Genomic DNA, 22,507 nt, shown 5'->3' with positions numbered 1-22,507 from the left:
GCTAAAAGAGGTGTCGACCAGCTAGGGCAACAAGAAAATCTGCGAAAATTATTTTCTTTGGAAGTCATCACATAACGGCATTGTAATACACGGTTCGGCTGCATTAAATATTACATATCTGCCGTAGTTCTGTATGTATAGAGCCCTGATGAGAAGACTTCTGGACAAACAGGAAGCACTGCCACCAAAACTGAAAACGTGACGTGGATCATAAATATATCAGCAATTAAACAACATCTTACATTTCTTTTCACACAATACGTCTCCTTGCAGTATCAATACTAATTCGGCTGACTTTTATATTTGATCCAATTGGTAGATAGGTTATATTTACACCATAACGGTGCACAGCTGATAGAAAGGGACTTGTAGTTTTTAAAGATATTACTGATTTTCTTTGAATATAAGAATGTAAATACTGAGTTGAGAGAATAGTCAGGGGTTTTGGGTGATGGGAGTCACATCTATGGATTCAGAATTTCAATAGCTTACTGTTAAATGACGGATATACCTTTCTGTCTGTGATGTTTGTACCTTGTGTGCACCGCCTAGTGGTTAAAGCACGTTATTGAATTAGTTGTGTATATGATATGTCAATAAACCTTAGAAAATCTTGAAATCTTGAAAGGGATGTGCAAAATAGCCATTATATACAGTCTTTAATTAACTATTAGTAGAGAATAACGAGTAATGAATATACTTTATAGGGATCTGCAGATAAATGTTTAGTCTTCTCAAGCAGCAACTATCAAATATCTCTCCTGATTGTTGGCACTTGACAATCACCTTTCCCTGAATTTTACTCAGGTGTAACTAAAGTCTGATTTAAGGCTTGTTTATATTTCACATCATTAATCAGAATCTGCAAAGTAACTAAAATAAATGTAGTGGAGTAAAAATACCAGGTTAACCTCTGAATTGTAGTGGAGTAGAATTGCTGTTTTGTTTAGTAATGGATATTGAATATGGAATAAAGGTTTTGACAAGACCTGGTGTAACAATAATCAAAAAGGACATTAAAAGAGCTCCAGATGTTAATGATCTAAACAAAACAGCACACCTGAAATGTATATTTAAATACTTTATTAAGGGCAGTGAATTAGTTTTTTCTGTATGTTTTTCAAATCAGTGTTATACAGTAAGTGTCATAGACAGTGTTACATTGCTATTATTATCCTTAAAATATATGTAAAACAAAACCACTTATGATCTTTTTATTTGAGTGGTTTACTAATGACAGTTAATTCTGTTTTTGCTATCGAGGGTTTCATTTTTGTGAAAAATAATAAAATGCAATAACGTGCTTTAACCACTAGATGTGCCTTTCTATCAGCTGTGCACCGTTATGGTGTAAATACAGCCTATCTACCAATTGGATCAAATATAAAAGTCAGCCGAATTAGTATTGATACTGCAAGGAGACGTATTGTGTGAAAAGAAATGTAAGATGTTGTTTAATTGCTGATATATTTATGATCCACGTAACGTATTCAGTTTCGGCGGCAGTTCTTCCTGTTTGTCCAGAAGTCTTCTAATCAGGGCTCTATAAATAAAGAACTACGGCAGATGTGTCATATTTAATGCAGCCAAACCGTGTATTACAATGCCGTTATGTGATGACTTCCAAAGAGAAAAGCAAGCACACTCGGAATAAAGTATTATTTAATTTTTTTTAAATGTTTTCGGATTTCACATCGCATAAACACCATATCCCAACGTGCATTGTGGCTAAAACATACAATCACCGAGCTGAGGATCTTGCCTATGTCTGTTTCCGGTGTTGTTTATGACGGATGTATTTTGTTATACACACATTCCTTCACATTTTAATTTTAATTTACATTAAAGGTGGGGTAGGTCATTTTGGAGAAACTGGCTCGAGATCGCTAGAATTTGAAAATACACGACCGGAGAAAATCTGCCACTTCCTTACAGAGCCCCTCCTCCAACACACACGAACGCGCACATGACCAATGAGGGCACGAGATAAGTTTGTGCACAGATGGAAGGCTGACAGGCAGGTAGGCCATCCAGTTATTTTAGCCGGGCCGGCTAAAATGATTGGTCGTACTTTTTACAGTACTATGGCTTCCACAGATGACATTTTTTTATGGATTTTTTGTCAAAGCACTTCAGATATTCATTGCTATCGGGATGTTAAAGGTGGGGTAGGTAAGTTGAGAAACCGGCTCGAGATACACTTTTTGTTATATTCCATGGAATGCTCTTAACATCCCGATAGCAATGAATATCTTAAAGGGCCCATGTCATGCTTTTCCGGTTATTACCCGTCCCCTTGTGTGTTATGAAGGTTTTTATGCATGTAAACGGTGTGCAGAGTCAAAACCCTCAAAGTACACCCTGTAGCGAGTAAAACTCTAACACAGAAAATACCTCCCCAAAACGCCTCGTTGGAGATACGTCACTGCCCATTTGAGTCTTCCATTTAGTTCCGGGTACGGCATGATGTCATGCGGTACCCGGAACTAAATGGACCAATCCCGAAGAGCTATGGCCACACCCAGCGGCGCTGGCCGCACCCTCTGCCAGCCTAACATTTACTGTTGGAAGCTCTGGTTCAGTTCACAATCGATCCAGTCATGCCACTGCCAAGGACCTGTTTCCTGAAATGTGAGGAGAAATCTGAGCTGTTTGTCCTACCGACGGAAGAACCACGACGAAGTCAGTGGTTGAAATTTCTTTTTAACACTGTTCCTTCAGAGGTTCGAAGAACGTTACTGTGTGTGCGGCATTTCACAGACGAAAGCTTCCAAAACATTGCCCAGTTTGAGGCCGGATATGCACAGCATTTGAAACTGAAGGACGATGCTATTCCTAGTTTGTTTGGACCGTTTGGAGCAGGGGAAGATTCGGGTACACAACCTGTAAATTTGCATTGTTATTTGTGTATTTATCAAACAAGGTATCTACCACGACTGTTTAAATGTGTAAACATGTTTCGGACTGCTAAGCCAGTGCAAACTGTGCTAACTAAGTTGCTAGCGTTTCCATATCAACTCTAATATCAGCAGATGGCCTTACATACATGTATCTCATAGCAGGAGAATGTCTGCATTCACACACGAAATACTCATAGACAGTATACTCCAGGTGATTTACCGTACGGTCAGTCGCGAAACGTAATTACATTATAGCTGGCGTTCCGAGCGTGTATGCTACCGAGCTAAACAACAAGGCTACTAAGAGCTAGACATGAGTTTGCTCGGAAAAACATTGTTTTTATGCCAGCTACAATGAATGTAGCAGACTACCCATATAAGATTGCAATTGTAAACATGTGCTTGATAGCCTAATATGAACCACTATCTGTTGTTCATAGTATAGTATAGCATATTGAACAACTGAACAACTAGCAAACGTAGATTAGCATTGTAATCCAGCTGGCAAGCTGACGAACATCAAACAACTAAGTTTATTTCACACTTCCAGCAGAGACAACGGGGAAATCCCCTCTCTTTGCCCGCTCACAGACCCCCAAAGGACGGCCTAGAGACCTCCAAGAGGTGTCCCTGAAATGGGGACTCTGTTTATTTCACACTTCCAGCAGAGACAACGGGGAAATCTCCTCTCTTTGCCCGCTCACAGACCCCCAAAGGACGGTACATTACAGTTGGCTTTCCTCCGACGCTGATAGCATGTATAGCTAACGAGGCTAGCTATACATGCTAGCGGGAAACATTGTATTCATGCCAGTTACAATGAATGACCGAACGTAGCAGACTACCCGTATAAGATAGCAATTATAAACACGTTATTGCTAGCCTAATATGAACCACTAGCTTTTGTTCATAGTAGTTTTATTACACTTCATTATAGTTGCCGTTCCTCCGAGCTAACGGATATATCGTGTTTGCTAACAAGGTAAACAAGATAGCTAGGTTAGCATATTATTGGCAAGCTTACTGTGTTGATTAGATAGATGGATAAAGATAGATCCACACTCCTACCACAACTACTACTAACGAATCTAAAACAACTAAGTTTCTCTAATATTTTGTGATTTGCATTTGATTTCGTCCAGCCAGATCCTGGCGGAAAATACATGACGGGGACGGGACTACCACACTGAGGCCTGGCTGCGATTGGCAAGATGCCGACAACGGGGAGGAATGGATGATATACCGTGTATATATGTATATTTATGTTCATTTTGTACATTTCTAAAAATAAAGTTTGATGGAAATACTTAGTAGGCCTATCCTTTCTTCCCTGAATTATTTGCTCCTATAACATATCATTCATATGCTTGCAGACGTGCAGAGAGAAAATGGAAAAAGGATAAACTCCATGTCTCCCTAGAAATCCTTCGTGCTTGCCTTTCTGACTACCAGACGGCAGTCAAAGCAGCCAAAACAGAGCACATTTCTCTGTTAATCTCCAAAAACAGCCATAAACCTCAGGTTCTTTTTAATGTCCTCAACTCTATCATTAATCCCTGTGATGTTTCTTCTATTGTCCCATCGACTACTCTCTGTGATATGTTTCTTAAATTTTTTATTGAAAAAGTATCTGCTCTTAGGCTAGCCCACACTAGTGCTACCCCAGATTCTGCTCCCTTTCTGTGCCCTGCTGTCCTCGACCACTTTGAGCCTGTATCCCTCTCTTCTCTCTCGGATGTAGTCAAGCACCTGCAGCCGACAAACTGCACCTCAGACAGCATTCCCTCTCGCCTTCTCAGAGATGTTTTTGATTCAGTTGGAGCAAGTATTTTATTACTTTTAAACACCTCTCTTAGCTCAGGATGTGTCCCAGCTGCCTTCAAACATGCCGTGGTTAAGCCACTACTTAAAAAGAAAAATCTCTACCCCTCCATTCTCGCAAATTTTAGGCCCATCTCCCAGCTACCTTTTTTATCAAAAGCCCTGGAGCGAGTTGTCTACGCCCAGCTGCAGTCTTTTTTAACCATGCATGGAATCCATGAAAAGTTTCAGTCTGGCTTCAAACCCATGCACAGCACTGAAACAGCCCTTTTAAGAGTTTTTAATGATCTGCTCCTAGCCGCCGACTCAGGTAGCTCCGCTGTCTTGGTGCTGTTAGACCTGACAGCTGCCTTTGACACTGTGGACCATAGTCCATAGTCTGTTGTCACGGCTTGAACAGTCCGCTGGCATCACAGGCTCTGCCCTTGCATGGTTCAGGTCCTACCTGACAGACCGTAGCTTCTTGGTACAGCTAGGTGCCTTCTCCTCTGCCAAAGCCCCTCTTACCTGTGGGGTTCCCCAAGGCTCGATTCTGGGCCCCATCCTTTTTCTACTGTACATACTGCCCCTAGGTTCAATTCTCACAAAACATAATATTCCCTTCCACTGCTACGCCGACGATGTACAGATATATCTGCCTCTCAAAGCAAATGTCAAACACTCACTACAGCAGTTGATGGACTGCTTAACAGAGATAAAATCCTGGCTGAGCAAAACGTTCTCAACCTCAACGAGAGCAAGACTAAGGTCATCTTTTTTGGACCCCAAACTCCAGCCTCTCCGGTTGATATTCTGGGCTCTCTCAAAAAAAACATTCTCCCCTCGGTCATGAACCTTGGAGCAGAGGTCGCGTTAACCGAATATTTTCCGTCTATGACGTAATTTTTCCAAGACTGACGGAAAACTCTGAAAGCAGTCCGTCATTTTGACAGATTAGAACACAACTCGGAACAGCGCCAAAATGTCCACCAGCGGCCCACATTATATTACATCCTTAGTGGCCAGGTCGACTGAGGGCGATCTACTGTACTCTACTGTAACTATTATTTAGTAATTCACACCCCTGTCCAGTTGGTGGCGAGTGTGTGTATATTAAGTAGCTATTGTCTAGTCTTGTATTTGACCTCGTTGATTACCTCGTTGTTTAACCGGCTTTAGCAATCGCAAAATGTCACGGCAGCTGAGTGTCCGAAGCTTTTTTAATAAGCCCAGTAATTGTGATGGTGTGGATAAACGAGGTGAAAAAAGAGGGATTGATGCAGTGGAGGATGAAGGACAAGCCAGTAAGACTAAAACTGACAACGTTCAGCCAGCAGCAGAGGGACAAGCAAGTGGCAAGGAAAAATAAATCATTCATATTCGTTTTGACATGAAAAGTGACCGCACGGTCGGTGTTTCTGTTCATCTTTTTTTTTCTCCATGCCCTTAAAAGTTCTGTATGAATCATAAAAAAAAGGAATGAATGAACATTTGCTGCTTAGTACCCAAACATAAATATTAAATATGTCTCATCATTAAAACATGAAAAATAAAATGACGGGTAATAATGGATTATGACGGAAATTTTACGATCCTGTCCGTCAAAATAACGGACAACGAAAATGTCTAACGCAACCACTGCCTTGGAGTGACCTTCACTAGCACTTTTAAATTCGACAAGCAGGTCAGCACTGTAGTCAAATCCTGCTTTTTTTTAAATAAGACTATCGGCCAAAACCAAGTCGCATTTATCTTTTAATGACTTAGAAAGGGTTATTAACGCCTTTGTTACCTCAAGACTGGACTATTGCAACGCTCTGTATGTGGGTATGGACCAGGCCTCAATTAAACGCCTGCAGCTAGTCCAAAACGCAGCTGCACGTTTGCTGACTGGCCACAAAAAGCGTGACCACATCACCCCAATTCTGGCCTCACTACACTGGCTTCCAGTTCGGTTCAGAATTGATTTTAAAATCCTTTTATTTGTTTTTAAAGCACTTAATGGGCTGGCTCCGGCCTATATAGCTGAACTCCTCCAGCGCTACACCCCAACCAGAGCTTTAAGGTCTGCTGACCAGCTGCTGCTGGTAGTGCCCAAGACCAGGCTTAAAACCCGAGGGCACCGAGCCTTCGCAGCAGCTGGCCCTAGGCTCTGGAACACTCTGCCCCTCCATGTGAGGTCGGCCCAGACCCTAGGGGTTTTTAAATCTACACTAAAAACACACTTCTTCTCTCTGGCCTTCTAGTTAGAGCGGAGCACGACTCCTGACTTTTCCTTGTGTTTTATTTTTATTTTTTATATATATCTGTTGTAATTTATTGTCTTTTATTGTGATTGTAGTAATGTGTTTTTATTACATGTACAGCACTTTGGCTCGACCAAAAATCGCTTTTAAATGTGCTTTATAAATAAAACTTGATTTGATTTGATTTGATTTGATTTAAAAAGTATTTTAATTTGTTTTGTAAAGCACTTTGAATTGTCGTGTACAGAAAAGTGCTATATAAATAAACTTGCCTTGCCTTACCTTGCCTTGCCTTGCCTTACAAAGCTGACTCATTTCAATTTTTTCTATACATTGGTTTAAGTCTTACTTATCGAACAAAAAACAGTGTGTTAGGGTCAACGGTGCACACACACCTTAAACCAATAGAACAGCTGTACAAGAGAGCTATCAAGGTGTTTGACAGAAAGCCTTATTCATATCACCACTGCACCATCCTTGAGAAACACCATTTCTTGAGTTTTGACCATTTGAAGTCTTTTAAAAGTATGTGTTTTATTTATAAATGTTTACATGGACTGCCCCCCCCCCACCCCCCCCCCCCCCCCCCCCTCCCTTAGGGGAATTCATCCACAAAAAACACACTGGACGCTGCACTAGGTCAGAAACCAGAGGAGACTGTGAAGTCCACCATAGACGGACAACTTTTGGACAAAATGTCCTCTCCGTTAAAGGCAGCTCTTTGTGGAATAGCCTCCCAACTGAGATACGGGATTGTCCCACTCTCAATAGCTTTAAAGGTCAACTCAAAGAATGGTTGAGAAACAAACAGACGTGTAATCAGAATTACTACCTGTGCTCGTGTCCGAATCCAAGTCTGAGTCACCCAACAGGAGTCTGAGTCAAGTCCGAGTCAAGTCATCATTGCCTCTGTTCGTGTCTGAGTCCGATTCACAAGTCTGAGTCATCTGAGTGGATATATTTGTTTAAATGTAGCTGTTGGTTTGGTTATTATCAATCAATATTTGTTATTGTCTACATTGCTTTTATCCTTTTATTTTCTGCATTGCTTTTATTCTGTCTATATAACTGCTGTGAAGCACTTTGGGCAGCAATTTTTGTATGAAAGGTGCTATACAAATATAAGGCTTATTATCATCCAGGTTGGGTCGAGTTCCAAGACTGCCTTCAAAGAGCTGCTTTACAAATAAAAACGTTTTATTTAGTGGTTGCAAAATCCATAGAAACTGAAAAGACATTAACATTCCACTGACATAACTAAACCCTCACTCTACTGAATGACTTTTATTTTATTAGGGATGGGCCATAAACATAAATATATAATATTATTCATTCTTGGGGTTCAAGTGGTTGTTTCATTTCCTTATATGGATTGTTGGTGAGAACGTAATTGAGATGATTTTAACAGTGGAACAGCATTTCAAACAGTGACCATGAAACAGTGAACTCCTGCTCATGAAATTACACGTTGTCCAAGTTCAAGTCCGAGACCAACAGTGTGGGAGAATTCAAGAGTTAGAGTTCAAGTCCATCACTGCACAAGTCCGAGTCGAGTCACTAGTCCTGAAAATTGGCACTTGAGTCCGAGTCCAGGCCTCGAGTACTCCAAGTCTGGGCTGCGACAGACTTGCTAGCTTCACCAAATCAATTTCTCCTCCGCTGTCAGCCATTGTGGGTCTTAATATTTACACAAAAGCTATTTAGATTGTATAGGTTGCTAAGGACGCTACAGATGCCATTTGCTAGCAGGTCACTACCGGTCGCTACACATGCTATACACTGTTCACTAGCTCTGACAATCCAATCAGAGGACGTGAAAATGCAGACGTCATCGTACAAGGCCCGCACTGTTGATTCTGAAGGCCTCAGGAAAGATCTCTTTGACCCAGCAACACATTCTGACTGAAATATGATTGGATAAAATCTCCAACATTAACAACCATTGCTGGACGCAGCGCAACCGAGAGCAACACAGAGAAAAGCTATGAACTGAAGACAACAGACTATTAGAAATCATTCAATACATGTTAATGTAAAAACGATATGAGGTTAGTCAGGGATTCTGATAGTGTTTAGGCCAGAGAAGGCCTTGCTGGCCCTGACGACTGATATATATATATATACAAGTTACCGATGCCGATGTATTGCTGTTTGTAAAAAATAAATGTTTATTTATTATTATTAAAAGTGCCCTCTTTTAGCCCTTTAACCCACTAACTCTGAAAGAGCAAAACAAAAAAGCTGCTTGAGCCTGCTCTACACCTGACTGCTCACTGAGAAGATTATTAGGAGCAACAGTCCGTGGTTGGGTTTGACTATTGTTGTCATGTTTCAATATTTCCTGTTTTAGGATGAAACATATTAAATAACATTAAACTGTCAACCATCCAATTAAATTGTTTAATAAGAAATACACATAACAAGCTTGTACTTTATGCATTTATAGGTGAATGAGAATGAAGAATGAGCTCCCCATTGAAATCAGGACAGCAGAAAGCCTACACATCTTCCGGCGCAGACTGAAAACTCATCTCTTTCGACTCCACTTCGAGCGATAGAATTACTAACAGAGAATTGCTAACAAAGCACTTATATACTAATAAAGAACTGGCTTATCTAAAGCCAGTTGAGTAGCACTTGAAATGTTTTGGCTCTATGAAACCTGATGTACTTATATGATTCTGTTTTCTTCTAGTTTGTATCTTCTTGGTCGAATGCACTTATTGTAAGTCGCTTTGGATAAAAGCGTCAGCTAAATGCAATGCAATGTAATGTAATGTAATGAAGATCATCAGCTATTAATGTCAACACACAGAGCAGATGAGACATTTTGAACACATTTCTGTTCTCTCTTTAAGATTCTATAAATGCAAATGTGTCTGGCCATCGGCAATATTATCCAGTATTTAGCTATGAGAACAAAACTTACAATTCTCAACAGTATGTTGTGCATTTTCATTCTACATGCAACATGTCTATATTTATAAGTATAGTTTGTTTAATATCTGCCCAAATCAACACCATATTTCTGTTGTCTCAGTATTGACACAACAACACTGATTTTATTTGATGTTCCAATGGACATAAGCACCTCCCTATATTGAGATTTGGATGTTGATGCTGAATGGAAACCCAGGTTAGGGTAACAGACTCTCCTCTGATCTGCTCACAGTAAACAGGATGCAGCTAATTTAAAGGAATACACAGGCATATACTGCGGAGTGAGAGCCACTCAGTCCTGCTGGCCCCCTCCAGAGACCATCCTCACTGAGCCAGGAACCTCACTATCATCCAGACTTGTTTTATAGACCTTTTTTGACTTGGCTTTGCATTATCCTCTTCTTCTGTTTCTCTGTAACAACTGACCCATCCTTACACATGTGTATTTCACAAGATGGCAGAACAGCTTGAAGGCTCCTATTTAATAGCGCAATGAGGGTCAATCCACACACAGCCAGTCAGTCAACGTGTCCTTGAGCAAGCCAATGAACTCCCAGCTGCCCACCTACTGGGGGATACACAAACATGATGTGTTTCTCCCAGGAATACTGCCGCCAATACACAATGCAGGAGCCTTTTTACTGAGGAAATGTACAGCTAGAGTTCATCCATTTTCAGAAACTGACCCACTGCCACAAACAGACACACACACTGATACAATGTTATCCTTTGCTGCCTCATCAAAAATGATCCACCCAGGAAACACACACACACACACACACACACACACACACACACACACACACACACACACACACACACACACACACACACACACACACACACACACACACACACACACACACACACACACACACACACACACACAGTAACCCATTTTCACTTGATGCCACAGCTGCCTGATCACACACACACATTAACACACACTGTAGCCGTCTCAGAGCAGGGATCCTCCCAAACTCCTACCTGGGTGCCGGCTTGTGGCCGCTGTGGGAACAGAGCCAGGGTGGTAGGTCTCTTTGGTCGATATTTGTCCATGACAGCACAGGTTGATACCCCTCTAACATGCGACAGCTTTCTCCCTCCCTCCTCCTCTTCCTCCTCTTCTCCTCTTTTAATAAGCCAGTGCTGGCGCTCCTTAGCTCGGACAAGGCCTCCCCCACCCTCCTCTACCTCTCTCTCTTCTCCTTCTTCTTCCGTGGTCTCCTCAGCAGCATCGATCTCACCCAAGCTCAGCCTCTGAACACACCCCTTCCCCACTCTCCTGCTATCGGCATTGGCTGGCCACAATGTCACATCATCAGCATCAGCATCAGCTTCCTGGCAGGAGCAGAGTGTAACGGAGAGGAGAGGGACAGAAAGAGGAGGCGCAAGAGAGAGAGAGAGAGAGAGAGAGAGACAGAGACAGAGAGAGAGAGAGAGAGAGAGAGAGAGAGAGAGGTGGGTGTTGTTGAATAGAGGCGGATGACTGAGAGAAGAAGGCAGGGTGATGAAGAGAGGGAGAGGGAGGGGGAGGAGGAAGTCAGGGCCAACCAATCAGAGCAAGGCATGACATCATCAGCTGATCTGCCTGTGGTGGTTTCTGTGAGTTAAGGCTAATAAACACTGTTTGTGTTTTCCTAATCCCAGATAAATAATATTATACAGAAAGAGTAATGCCATGGAGACACAATGGCGACAGAGCAGCCATCCAAAGAAACAGTCGTTCAATCAGATAACAAAGCAGCCAGCAAACAGTCATCTAATCTTTGAGCCACAAATCCTTCAGTCAACCAACCGAGCAGTCAACAATCAACACAATCAGGCTATGTTTACACGGAGACGAAAACAAACCTTACCCCTAGATTCCACCGGGTCCGTCCGCCGTGCGTCGCGGCGCTCACGGCGCTCGCGGCGCTCACGGCGATCGCGGCCACTCTAGTCAATGGGTGCTATTCCACCACACGCGGCGCGTTACGGCTCAGAAGCGTCCCAGCGTCCCAGAAGCGTCCCAGAAGCGTCCCAGAAGCGTCCCAGAAGCGGCTCGGCGCAGGGCTCCTCTAAAATGAGGATGAATCCTATTTTTGACGGGGCGCAGCCGTAACGTAAGGTCGGGCAGGCAGGAAGTGGAACGTTCAGAGCATATAGCATATATATATATATATATATATACACACACACAAACTAATTTTGCAGACCCTATCCCTCCGTAGTTTTTCAAGTAGGAGGAGAAATGCCAGCGTTCTCCTCCGGTTTACAGGCACTGTGTAAATTATATATATAGAATAATTATGATGATGAATGCATTTTTTTACCACTAAAATACAGCAACACATCTTTGATTCATGTCGTTTATAACAGGAATATTACAGTTATTATTAACTTTGTCTGTACAAAGTAGCCTGTCCAGGAAATATGCCCAAATCAACAAAAACTGCGAGCCGGCAGGCAAGACGCTCCGCTTCTGAAATGCTTCTGAAACGCGCCTGGTAGGGTATGATGCCGGAGGAGGCCGGACCAAAACCGCGGCGCAGCCGTAACGCGGCGCAGACGGACCCGGTGGAATCTAGGGGTTAGTCGATATCAAAAAAGTCTTCCGTCCACACGGAATCGGCTCAAGAAACGTGTCCGTCCAGACGAGACCGCTCGACCCGCTGGAGACGCTGTAGTACATATGCCGGGCCTGTACAGATGGAGCAGTTTATTTCAGACTCCAGCATACAGCTTCCTGCCTGCTACCTGCCAGTTACCTGCCTAAGACCTGCCAAAGACCAGTATCTGGGAATGTTAAGCCCTCCCACTATTTTCCAAGAGGGCGTTGCCAGATTTTAAATTTCAGGATTTAACCAGGAGATGGCGCTTCATTCACAAATACAGGAAGACAGCTTTTCATGGACTTTCAGTTTTGTTTAGAAGAGCATTTGAACACATCAATATTTTAGATCAAATAAAGTATATCTAATCTTGTAATTCAATAATATATAGTCTTTATATATTAAATAACTATGGCCAAACTAAGACTTAGTTTTTCAAAAGAGAAAATGCAGATATTATATAAAAAACTCAAGTTAAAATCTTGTTTTTAATGCCCCAAGAGCAATAAAAACACTTCTGAGTGAAAAAATCCTGAGTGAGGCTTTCATAAATTGCATTTAGCTGACGCTTTTATCCAAAGCGACTTACTATTTAATAAATGATAAATGATTATTCATAACAAATATGACTGATGTGTGATTATTATTCATGCTATATACTGATATAGGGCTAAGTAAGCAATCAATCCTGCAAATGAACCCTTAGTTGTTCAATATATTTATTCAGACAATGTGAGTAGAAATACAGAAATTCTGCTCCCACCTAAGGCCAACGTTGCAATATTACAACATTTCCCTAAAAACTTACCAAAACGTAAACATTTTTAAAACTCTTTCATTTCTGCTCCAGAGGCTATACAACAACATCTGAAAGGTCAAAAAAACAAACAGGGCTAGACAGCCATTTGTAACATATGGGAGAATGGTGAAAAGAACCAACTGGACTGGGACCAATGGGAAAATGCCTCTTCCCCTCAATGTGAAGCAAAAGATTGAGTCCTATGTTTCCAATCGGTTCCCAAATGTGAACATTATTTAGTATTTTTATTAAATTTGACAATGTCAATTTCACTTTCCACTATGTACAGGTATCTTGGGTCAGTCTTGTCTTCCAAAAATCAGGAAGTAAAGTCAAGATGTGAACTCAACACGTAGTCACTCAGAGGGGGGTACTAATTATTTTCAAATGCATATAGGCAATGCTATCCATTTACATGTACTGTAGGCAACACTGCTCTTTCAGTCAAGAATTTGAATGGGATGGGGAGACGCTCTGCCAACACTGACCTTACTGCTCCTTACAGCCCACTGCCTGTGTTTTAACATGTTTTAACATGTTCTTTTTTTTTTTTTAATAATAATATTTTTATTGCAGAAATGTGTTGTACCAACCGCATTGATATATCAAAGCAATCATATTTTCCATTTTCAGTAACAACAAAACAGCGGATTCAGAACATACTAGTACAATTAGGCTGTTGGCGGTTTTAAAACACATCCATGGGCGAGATAACAAGAAATGCAATATTCATGCCAGAAACAAGAGGGCAGTCCAAGAGAGCACATCAGGAAAAATAAAAAATGTACATAGCAAATTGAAAAAAAAACAAAAAAAACAACAAGATAAAAGTTACAGGATTAACATTATTGATCATTCATCCCACACCTTCATCCTCACCCAGACCTCTTAAGTGTCTCATCACTGGAGCCCAGGCCTTATCAAACACTCTCCCCCTTCCTGCATTCTTGAATCTAAGGCGCCGTTTACACGAGGAGAAAACTGCTTGTATCTGCATAGTTTCGCGTGCGTATAGCCCTATTATTTACACGAGGCCGATAGAAACGGACCCCACAAACGATAACGGGTCCCAAGGTGGATAGATTTGCAAACGAAACGCTCTGGGGGGTCAACCGAGTCTGTGTAATCACCTCTATACGAATATTTCCTGAAAAAATAGCGATAGCCCCGCCTCTCTTGCTCACTGCTGTAGCATGGCCAGTCGCCATCTGTAACGATCAACTATCAAAAATAGCTGTGTTAATTAAACGCACAAGGGGTTCTTGAATGAAATAATATTATAAAAGGCAAACCAGAATTGTTAACGCCCAATATACTCCTTAAACAAAATAAACAGAGTCAGATTTCATGCATTGATCCATTATATTGACAAAGGAGCGATCTCACCCGGTGTTTGTAGAGAATATCTCTCTTTCTGAGCGCGTCCTCTCCACAGAGACGTGCTTCTTGGTCGGTCGATGCAATATCCACAGATTCGGTTTCTTTCAGTTAACTTCCCCGTTGCATTTATCCATATGCTGAGGAAATGACTATATCCCGCTGAATACCAGCAATCACCACACACACTTCCTCCTGTCAGTAGCTACTGCTAGTGCTACTGCTACTGACCATGCTACAGATATTAGTGCAAAATCTACAGCTCCTCTACCACAACCATCAGCAACAAGTGGACATGGAGAATTACATGAACTACATGTTGCTAAATACACCGCGGGGCTTAAACAGAAGGGTAGCCATGGCAACATTGCTGCGGGGCTGCTCGGGCTGCTCTTCTTCGCTGCTTTTGGTGTATTTTGGCGGAAGTTACAGCGCCACTTACAGTCCCGGCATATGTACTACAGCGTTTCCAGCGGCCTCGTTTGAACAGACACGTTAAATGAAACGAATGCATGTGAACGGAAGACTTTTTTGAATACGCATACTGTGCATAAACGCAAACGTTCCCGTGTGAGTGGGGCCTACGTTTCTCCAGGTAGAGGATCTCACCCAACTCTCTCAGCCACATCTCGAATGTAGGCACAGTCAGGGCCGTATCCACCATTGAGGTCACCGGGGTCCGGACCTCGGTAATTATTTCCGAGCTGCGTATAAAAAAACGTATGAAATAACGGCACTAAACGGGGTTCTTTGTAGTACTTCCATTTACTGACATTGGGGGCGCTGCATAACTACGTAGCCTTGATTAAAGCAAACAGAAGAAGACGACATGTATCAACAAACCACCGCAGCCCGGACTTGTATCGGAGCAGCGGAGGAGTGATGAGGTATCTAGAGATGTGAGTCCAGTGGGCTGCTTGTGTTTCTGTTCCTCACAGGACATCATATGACCAGCAGATCCAGTGTGAACGCTCTACGTTAGTCAGTGGACGTCCGACAACATGCACACTAACTTATATTGCAGCTATAGGCTATACTTTGGTTTACATTGCGTGAATAAACTACTGTAGCTAGAGAGCTAAAGTTAATTACATTCATCCAATGCCAGAAGGATTACCTTTTAACAAACGTTGTAATGCTTTTCTTTTATTTCAATTTGAGTAAACATTGAAGATATAACATTGTATTGTTTTCTTTTTACACTGACTCAGATATAATGAAAAGACTATGCCAGTCGAAGCTCAGCTTTGGTAAGGAAGAGACAGGACAGGCAGAGAGAGAGAGAGAGAGAGAGAAAGTGATGGAAGTCAGGGAGGAACTGCAGGTACAGTCACACAAAAGAATGTAGGCTTAATAACCCCATCTATCTATCTATCTATCTATCCATCTATCTATCTATCTATCTATCTATCTATCTTCATTTACAATATAGACAATAGGCATACTTTTAACAACATACATCTATTGCAGTTATGATTGATGTCATAATAACATACAATTGTATAAAACACAATTTGCTTACATCTTTGTTCTCTTTTGTGAATCAAACAAAACTGATTTTTATTTTAAAAAGAATGCAAACAAACAAGTGAAATGAACTAAATTGCTGAATTGCTTTTAAATCACTGGCAGGAGCGACAAGTGAGGAGGAGCAAAAAGTGAACAACGAGGGAGAGATTGAACAAAGAGAAAGAGTAGAGGACAGAGAGACTAAAGAAGATGGAAGAGAGGGGGCGGGTTATGGAAAGGAGAGAGACATGGAAAATGAATGTTGACCATTTTAGCCTCTTCTGCATGTCCAGATCATTAATATGTAACAATCAACTGATTCTTATGCATTACACTTTCAAGAATAATTGATGCTGCAGCCCACTGACATGGTTTGAAATCAATATATTATCCAATTTGTGACCCCCCACAGGACTTAAAAAGCACCTAACTAGATTATGAAAATCCCCAAAATCACGGGGGAGTACACCCCCGAACCCCCCTAGCATGTTTGGACCTCGGTATTTAGCAAATCCTGGATACGGCCCTGGGCACAGTATCAGACTTCCATAACCTCAAAATAAGTTTTTTAGCCAAAACAGTACCCAAAAACACCGGCCATTTGTCACTGCCATAGTTCAGATCAGTGTCACTCGTGGACCCCAGAATGGCCACAAGGGGATCAGGCTTCAATTGCTTGTCAAATGCTTTTGAATAAAAATCAAATACAGAAGTCCAGAATGAGTGGAGGATGGGGCATGTCCAGAATTGGTATGTAAGGGTGCCAGCTTGATTTTTACATTTGTTACATAATGCTGATACGCTGGAATACATCTTGTTTACTTTAACTTTTGAGTAGTGCAACCTATGTAGAACTTTAAATTGTATCAGATTTAATCTAACATTTACTGAGGAGACAGTGGGAGAAGAGCTTCCACTTGCACTCATACTGTGCTCGAGTGGATGGTGCTCTGGCATTCAGGATAGTTTCCCTGACAGATGCCGCGAAACCACTCAACAGTGGGTTGGGCCCCGCAGAGGCCAGGCCCCGAGCTGAAGGCGGTGAGGGTCGGGATGCCAAATCTGACCCTTGAGCTGTGACAGAAGGTCCTTCCTGTCGGGGAGACGCCATGGTGGGCTGCAGCAGAGACTGCGCAGCAGTGGGAACCAGACTCTCCCCGGCCAGCGGGGGGCGACCAGAAGGAGCCTATGCCCCTGAGTAAGGACCCTCTGAAGCGTCTGAAGTATCAGAGGCAGTGACGGGAAGGCATACAGGAGAATGTCCGGCCAGTCGTGCGCCAGAGCGTCCTGACCCATCGGGCTGGTCACCTCTGTCTAGGAGAACCAGAGGGGGCAGTGCCTCGACTCTTCCGAGGTAAAGAGGTCCACCTCGGCCCTGCCGAAAAGGCTCCAAATTGTCTCCACCACCTCTGGGTGAAGCCTCCACTCCCCCGGTGGAGACTTGTGCCGTGAGAGGAAATCTGTGACCTGATTCAGGTCTCCTGGCAGAAAGACTGCCCGCAGACTGGCGAGGCGGGGGAGCGCCCAAGGCAAGAGGCTCTGTGAAACCTGGAGCAACTGTGTGGACCTGATGCCCCCCTGGTGGTTGATTTGGGCAACGGCGGACATGTTGTCCGAACGAACGAGCACATGCCTGCCCACCAGTTGGGGTAAAAAGTGCATGAGTGCGAGCAACACAGCCCGAAGCTCCAGCACATTGATATGGCGTGCACCTTCCTGGGCAGACCACTGACCCTGAACAGTCCTGCCCTGCCACGCCGCACCCCACCCCGAGAGACACGCATCCACAGTGACAGTCTCCCGGTGGGATGGGATGGCGCCCATGGGCACACCCATAGGCCCTGTCCCTCCAGCGGAACAGAGAGTGGAGGCACCGCTGAGACACCCTGACTCTCTGGTGCCTGTGCCACTTGGCGTCCAAGTGAAGGCTGTTCAGCCACATCTGCATGGGGCGCAGCGACAGCAGGCCTAAGGGCACAACAGCTGAGGCAGCCGTCAGTCTGCCTAAGAGCCGGAGGAACTGGATGTAAGGCACCCTCTTGCCCAGTCTGAAGATGGGAAGATGGTGGGAAATGTCGTCCACACGATGAGGTGTCAGGTAGGCCCTCATGGCCCACTTTCTTGCCCACAAGAAAGTACGCCGAGTAGAACCCCCCGGACTGAAGCAGAGGGTCCACTGGCTCGATTGCGCCCTTGGCCAAGAGGACGGACAACTCTTGGGCCAGAGCTAAGGCCTTCACCGGATCGCTGACAATTGTCATTCTGACCCGGCCGAAGGCTAGGGGCCGGCGTCGAAACTGCAATTCGTATCCCTGGGTAAGCGAATTGTGCCTCCTATGTACAAGGTTAACATTGAAAGTGATGATGATATGTCACAATGCGTCTCAATGTACATGTTACTCCAGCTGCCTATCAGTTTACTCAAAACCTCCGGAATTAAAACAGTTTAATCGAGTTTGAGCACTAATATACCCATGTTTTTAACACTTTAGCGGGGTAAACATGTTATCTTTTCACTCTGGGTGTGTGGGACAAGTGAAACCACACTTAAAACCTCCGGAATTAAAACATTATAATCGAGTTTGAGCACTAATATACCCATGTTTTTAACACTTTAGCGGGGTAAACATGTTATCTTTTCACTCTGGGTGTGTGGGACAAGTGAAACCACACTTAAAACCTCTGGAATTAAAACATTATAATCGAGTTTGAGCACTAATATACCCATGTTTTTAACACTTTAGCGGGGTAAACATGTTATCTTTTCACTCTGGGTGTGTGGGACAAGTGAAACCACACTTAAAACCTCCGGAATGAAAACATTATAATCGAGTTTGAGCACTAATATACCCATGTTTTTAACACTTTAGCGGGGTAAACATGTTATCTTTTCACCCTGGGTCTATGGGTCTCTGAGACCCTGCTAACAGCAGTGACTCTGCTGCCTGCATTTAAACAGATTCACCCGTTTATAACATTACTTTAGCCCTGATCAGACCCATGTTTTCTGGGTAACACAGCGAGGTGCTGTACCCTGGGTCTATGGGCCACTGAGACCCTGCTAACAGCAGTGACTCTGCTGCCTGCATTTAAACAGATTCACCAGTTTATAACATTACTTTAGCCCTGATCAGAGCCATGTTTTCTGGGTAACACAGCGAGGTGCTGTACCCTGGGTCTCTGGGTCTCTGATACCCTGCTAAAAGCAGTGATTCTGCTGTTTTTAGCTTCCTGTACATTTAACAACATAAATATGATTAATATGTACATTTTCCTGTCTATACTGACACGTTTATGTCCATAACTCCGTATGTTTATGGCGTCCAATGGACACTGTCTAAAAACGACTATTATGACTGAATTAAAAGAGTTTGACAGTATTTTAACACTCATGTAGCCATGTTTGCAGCCCTGTTCACTGGGTAAGAAGTGAATTACCCTCTCCTGTTGAATTAAAACATTTCCAACGACTCTGACCACTAATGTACCCATGATTCAGACACTTATTCCTGGGTAAATATGTTATCTTTTCACCCTGGGTGTGTGATACAAGTGAAGCCACACTTAAAACCTCCTGAATTAAAACATTTCCCACGACTCTGACCACTAATGTACCCATGATTCAGACACTTATTCCTGGGTAAATATGTTATCTTTTCGCCCTGGGTGTGTGATACAAGTGAAGCCACACTTAAAACCTCCTGAATTAAAACATTTCCCACAACTTTAAACACTAATGTACCCATGTTTTGCACACTTATTCCTGGGTAAATATGTTATCTTTTCCCCCTGGGTGTGTGTATTTCTGCCTGTGAGTGTGATATCCTGCTGAAAGCAGTGATTCTGCTGTTTTTAGCTTCTTGTACATTTAACAACATAAATATGATTAATATATACATTTTCCTGTCTATACTGACACGTTTATGTCCATAACTCCGTATGTTTATGGCGTCCAATGTACACTGTCTAAAAACGACTATTATGACTGAATTAAAAGGGTTTGACAGTATTTTAACACTCATGTAGCCATGTTTGCAGCCCTATTCACTGGGTAAGAAGTGAATTACCCTCTCCTGTTGAATTAAAACATTTCCCACGACTCTGACCACTAATGTACCCATGATTCAGACACTTATTCCTGGGTAAATATGTTATCTTTTCCCCCTGGGTGTGTGATACAAGTGAAGCCACACTTAAAACCTCCTGAATTAAAACAGTTCCCACAACTTTAAACACTAATGTACCCATGTTTTGCACACTTTCCCTGGGTAAATATGTTATCTTTTCCCCCTGGGTGTGTGTGAGACAAGTGAAACCACACTTATAACCTCCTGAATTAAAACATTTCCCACGACTTTAAAAACTAATGTACCCATGAGTCAGATACTTATTACTGGGTAAATATGTTATCTTTTCCCCCTGGGTGTGTGTATTTCTGCCTGTGAGTGTGATATCCTGCTTAAAGCAGTGATTCTGCTGTTTTTAGCTTCTTGTACATTTAACAACATAAATATGATTCATATGTACATTTTCCTGTCTATACTGACACGTTTATGTCCATAACTCCGTATGTTTATGGCGTCCAATGTACACTGTCTAAAAACGACTATTATGACTGAATTAAAACAGTTTGACAGTATTTTAACACTCATGTAGCCATGTTTGCAGCCCTGTTCACTGGGTAAGAAGTGAATTACCCTCTCCTGTTGAATTAAAATATTTCCAACGACTCTGACCACTAATGTACCCATGATTCAGACACTTATTCCTGGGTAAATATGTTATCTTTTCCCCCTGGGTGTGTGATACAAGTGAAGCCACACTTAAAACCTCCTGAATTAAAACAGTTCCCACAACTTTAAACACTAATGTACCCATGTTTTGCACACTTTCCCTGGGTAAATATGTTATCTTTTCCCCCTGGGTGTGTGTGAGACAAGTGAAACCACACTTATAACCTCCTGAATTAAAACATTTCCCACGACTTTAAAAACTAATGTACCCATGAGTCAGATACTTATTACTGGGTAAATATGTTATCTTTTCCCCCTGGGTGTGTGTATTTCTGCCTGTGAGTGTGATATCCTGCTTAAAGCAGTGATTCTGCTGTTTTTAGCTTCTTGTACATTTAACAACATAAATATGATTCATATGTACATTTTCCTGTCTATACTGACACGTTTATGTCCATAACTCCGTATGTTTATGGCGTCCAATGTACACTGTCTAAAAACGACTATTATGACTGAATTAAAACAGTTTGACAGTATTTTAACACTCATGTAGCCATGTTTGCAGCCCTGTTCACTGGGTAAGAAGTGAATTACCCTCTCCTGTTGAATTAAAATATTTCCAACGACTCTGACCACTAATGTACCCATGATTCAGACACTTATTCCTGGGTAAATATGTTATCTTTTCACCCTGGGTGTGTGATACAAGTGAAGCCACACTTAAAACCTCCTGAATTAAAACATTTCCCACGACTCTGACCACTAATGTACCCATGATTCAGACACTTATTCCTGGGTAAATATGTTATCTTTTCGCCCTGGGTGTGTGATACAAGTGAAGCCACACTTAAAACCTCCTGAATTAAAACATTTCCCACAACTTTAAACACTAATGTACCCATGTTTTGCACACTTATTCCTGGGTAAATATGTTATCTTTTCACCCTGGGTGTGTGTGAGACAAGTGAAACCACACTTATAACCTCCTGAATTAAAACATTTCCCACGACTTTAAAAACTAATGTACCCATGAGTCAGACACTTATTACTGGGTAAATATGTTATCTTTTCCCCCTGGGTGTGTGATACAAGTGAAGCCACACTTAAAACCTCCTGAATTAAAACATTTCCCACGACTTTAAACACTAATGTACCCATGTTTTGCACACTTATTCCTGGGGTAAATATGTTATATTTTCCCCCTGGTCCTGAATTAAAACAGTTCCCCCGACTTTAAACACTAATGTGCCCATGTTTTGCACACTTTCCCTGGGTAAATATGTTATCTTTTCCCCCTGGGTGTGTGTGAGACAAGTGAAACCACACTTATAACCTCCTGAATTAAAACATTTCCCACAACTTTAAAAACTAATGTACCCATGAGTCAGACACTTATTACTGGGTAAATATGTTATCTTTTCCCCCTGGGTGTGTGTGAGACAAGTGAAGCCACACTTAAAACCTCCTGAATTAAAACATTTCCCACGACTTTAAACACTAATGTACCCATGTTTTGCACACTTATTCCTGGGTAAATATGTTATCTTTTCCCCCTGGGTGTGTGATACAAATGAAACCACACTTAAAACCTCCTGAATTAAAACATTTC

At 42.3% G+C, this 22,507-nt stretch overlaps 1 protein-coding gene across 1 annotated transcript in view; it reads right to left on the bottom strand.

Moving 5' to 3' along the window:
• The window catches only part of LOC117484444 (C-Jun-amino-terminal kinase-interacting protein 1-like), a 41,821-nt gene extending 30,676 nt beyond the window's left edge, over positions 1-11,145 (bottom strand). Inside the window, exon 1 of the mRNA XM_034132916.1 lies at positions 10,874-11,145. Coding sequence (XP_033988807.1) covers positions 10,874-10,945 — 72 coding nt within the window. The 5' untranslated portion in view covers positions 10,946-11,145. The remainder of the gene's footprint in view (positions 1-10,873) is intronic.
• Between the last annotated feature and the right edge of the window lie 11,362 nt (positions 11,146-22,507).

The sequence above is a fragment of the Trematomus bernacchii genome, unplaced genomic scaffold, assembly GCF_902827165.1.
Source record: "Trematomus bernacchii unplaced genomic scaffold, fTreBer1.1, whole genome shotgun sequence".
Taxonomy (NCBI): Eukaryota; Metazoa; Chordata; class Actinopteri; order Perciformes; family Nototheniidae; genus Trematomus; species Trematomus bernacchii.
The sequence above is the reverse complement of the archived record's forward strand: the minus strand, read 5'-3'. Positions and strand labels throughout refer to the sequence as shown.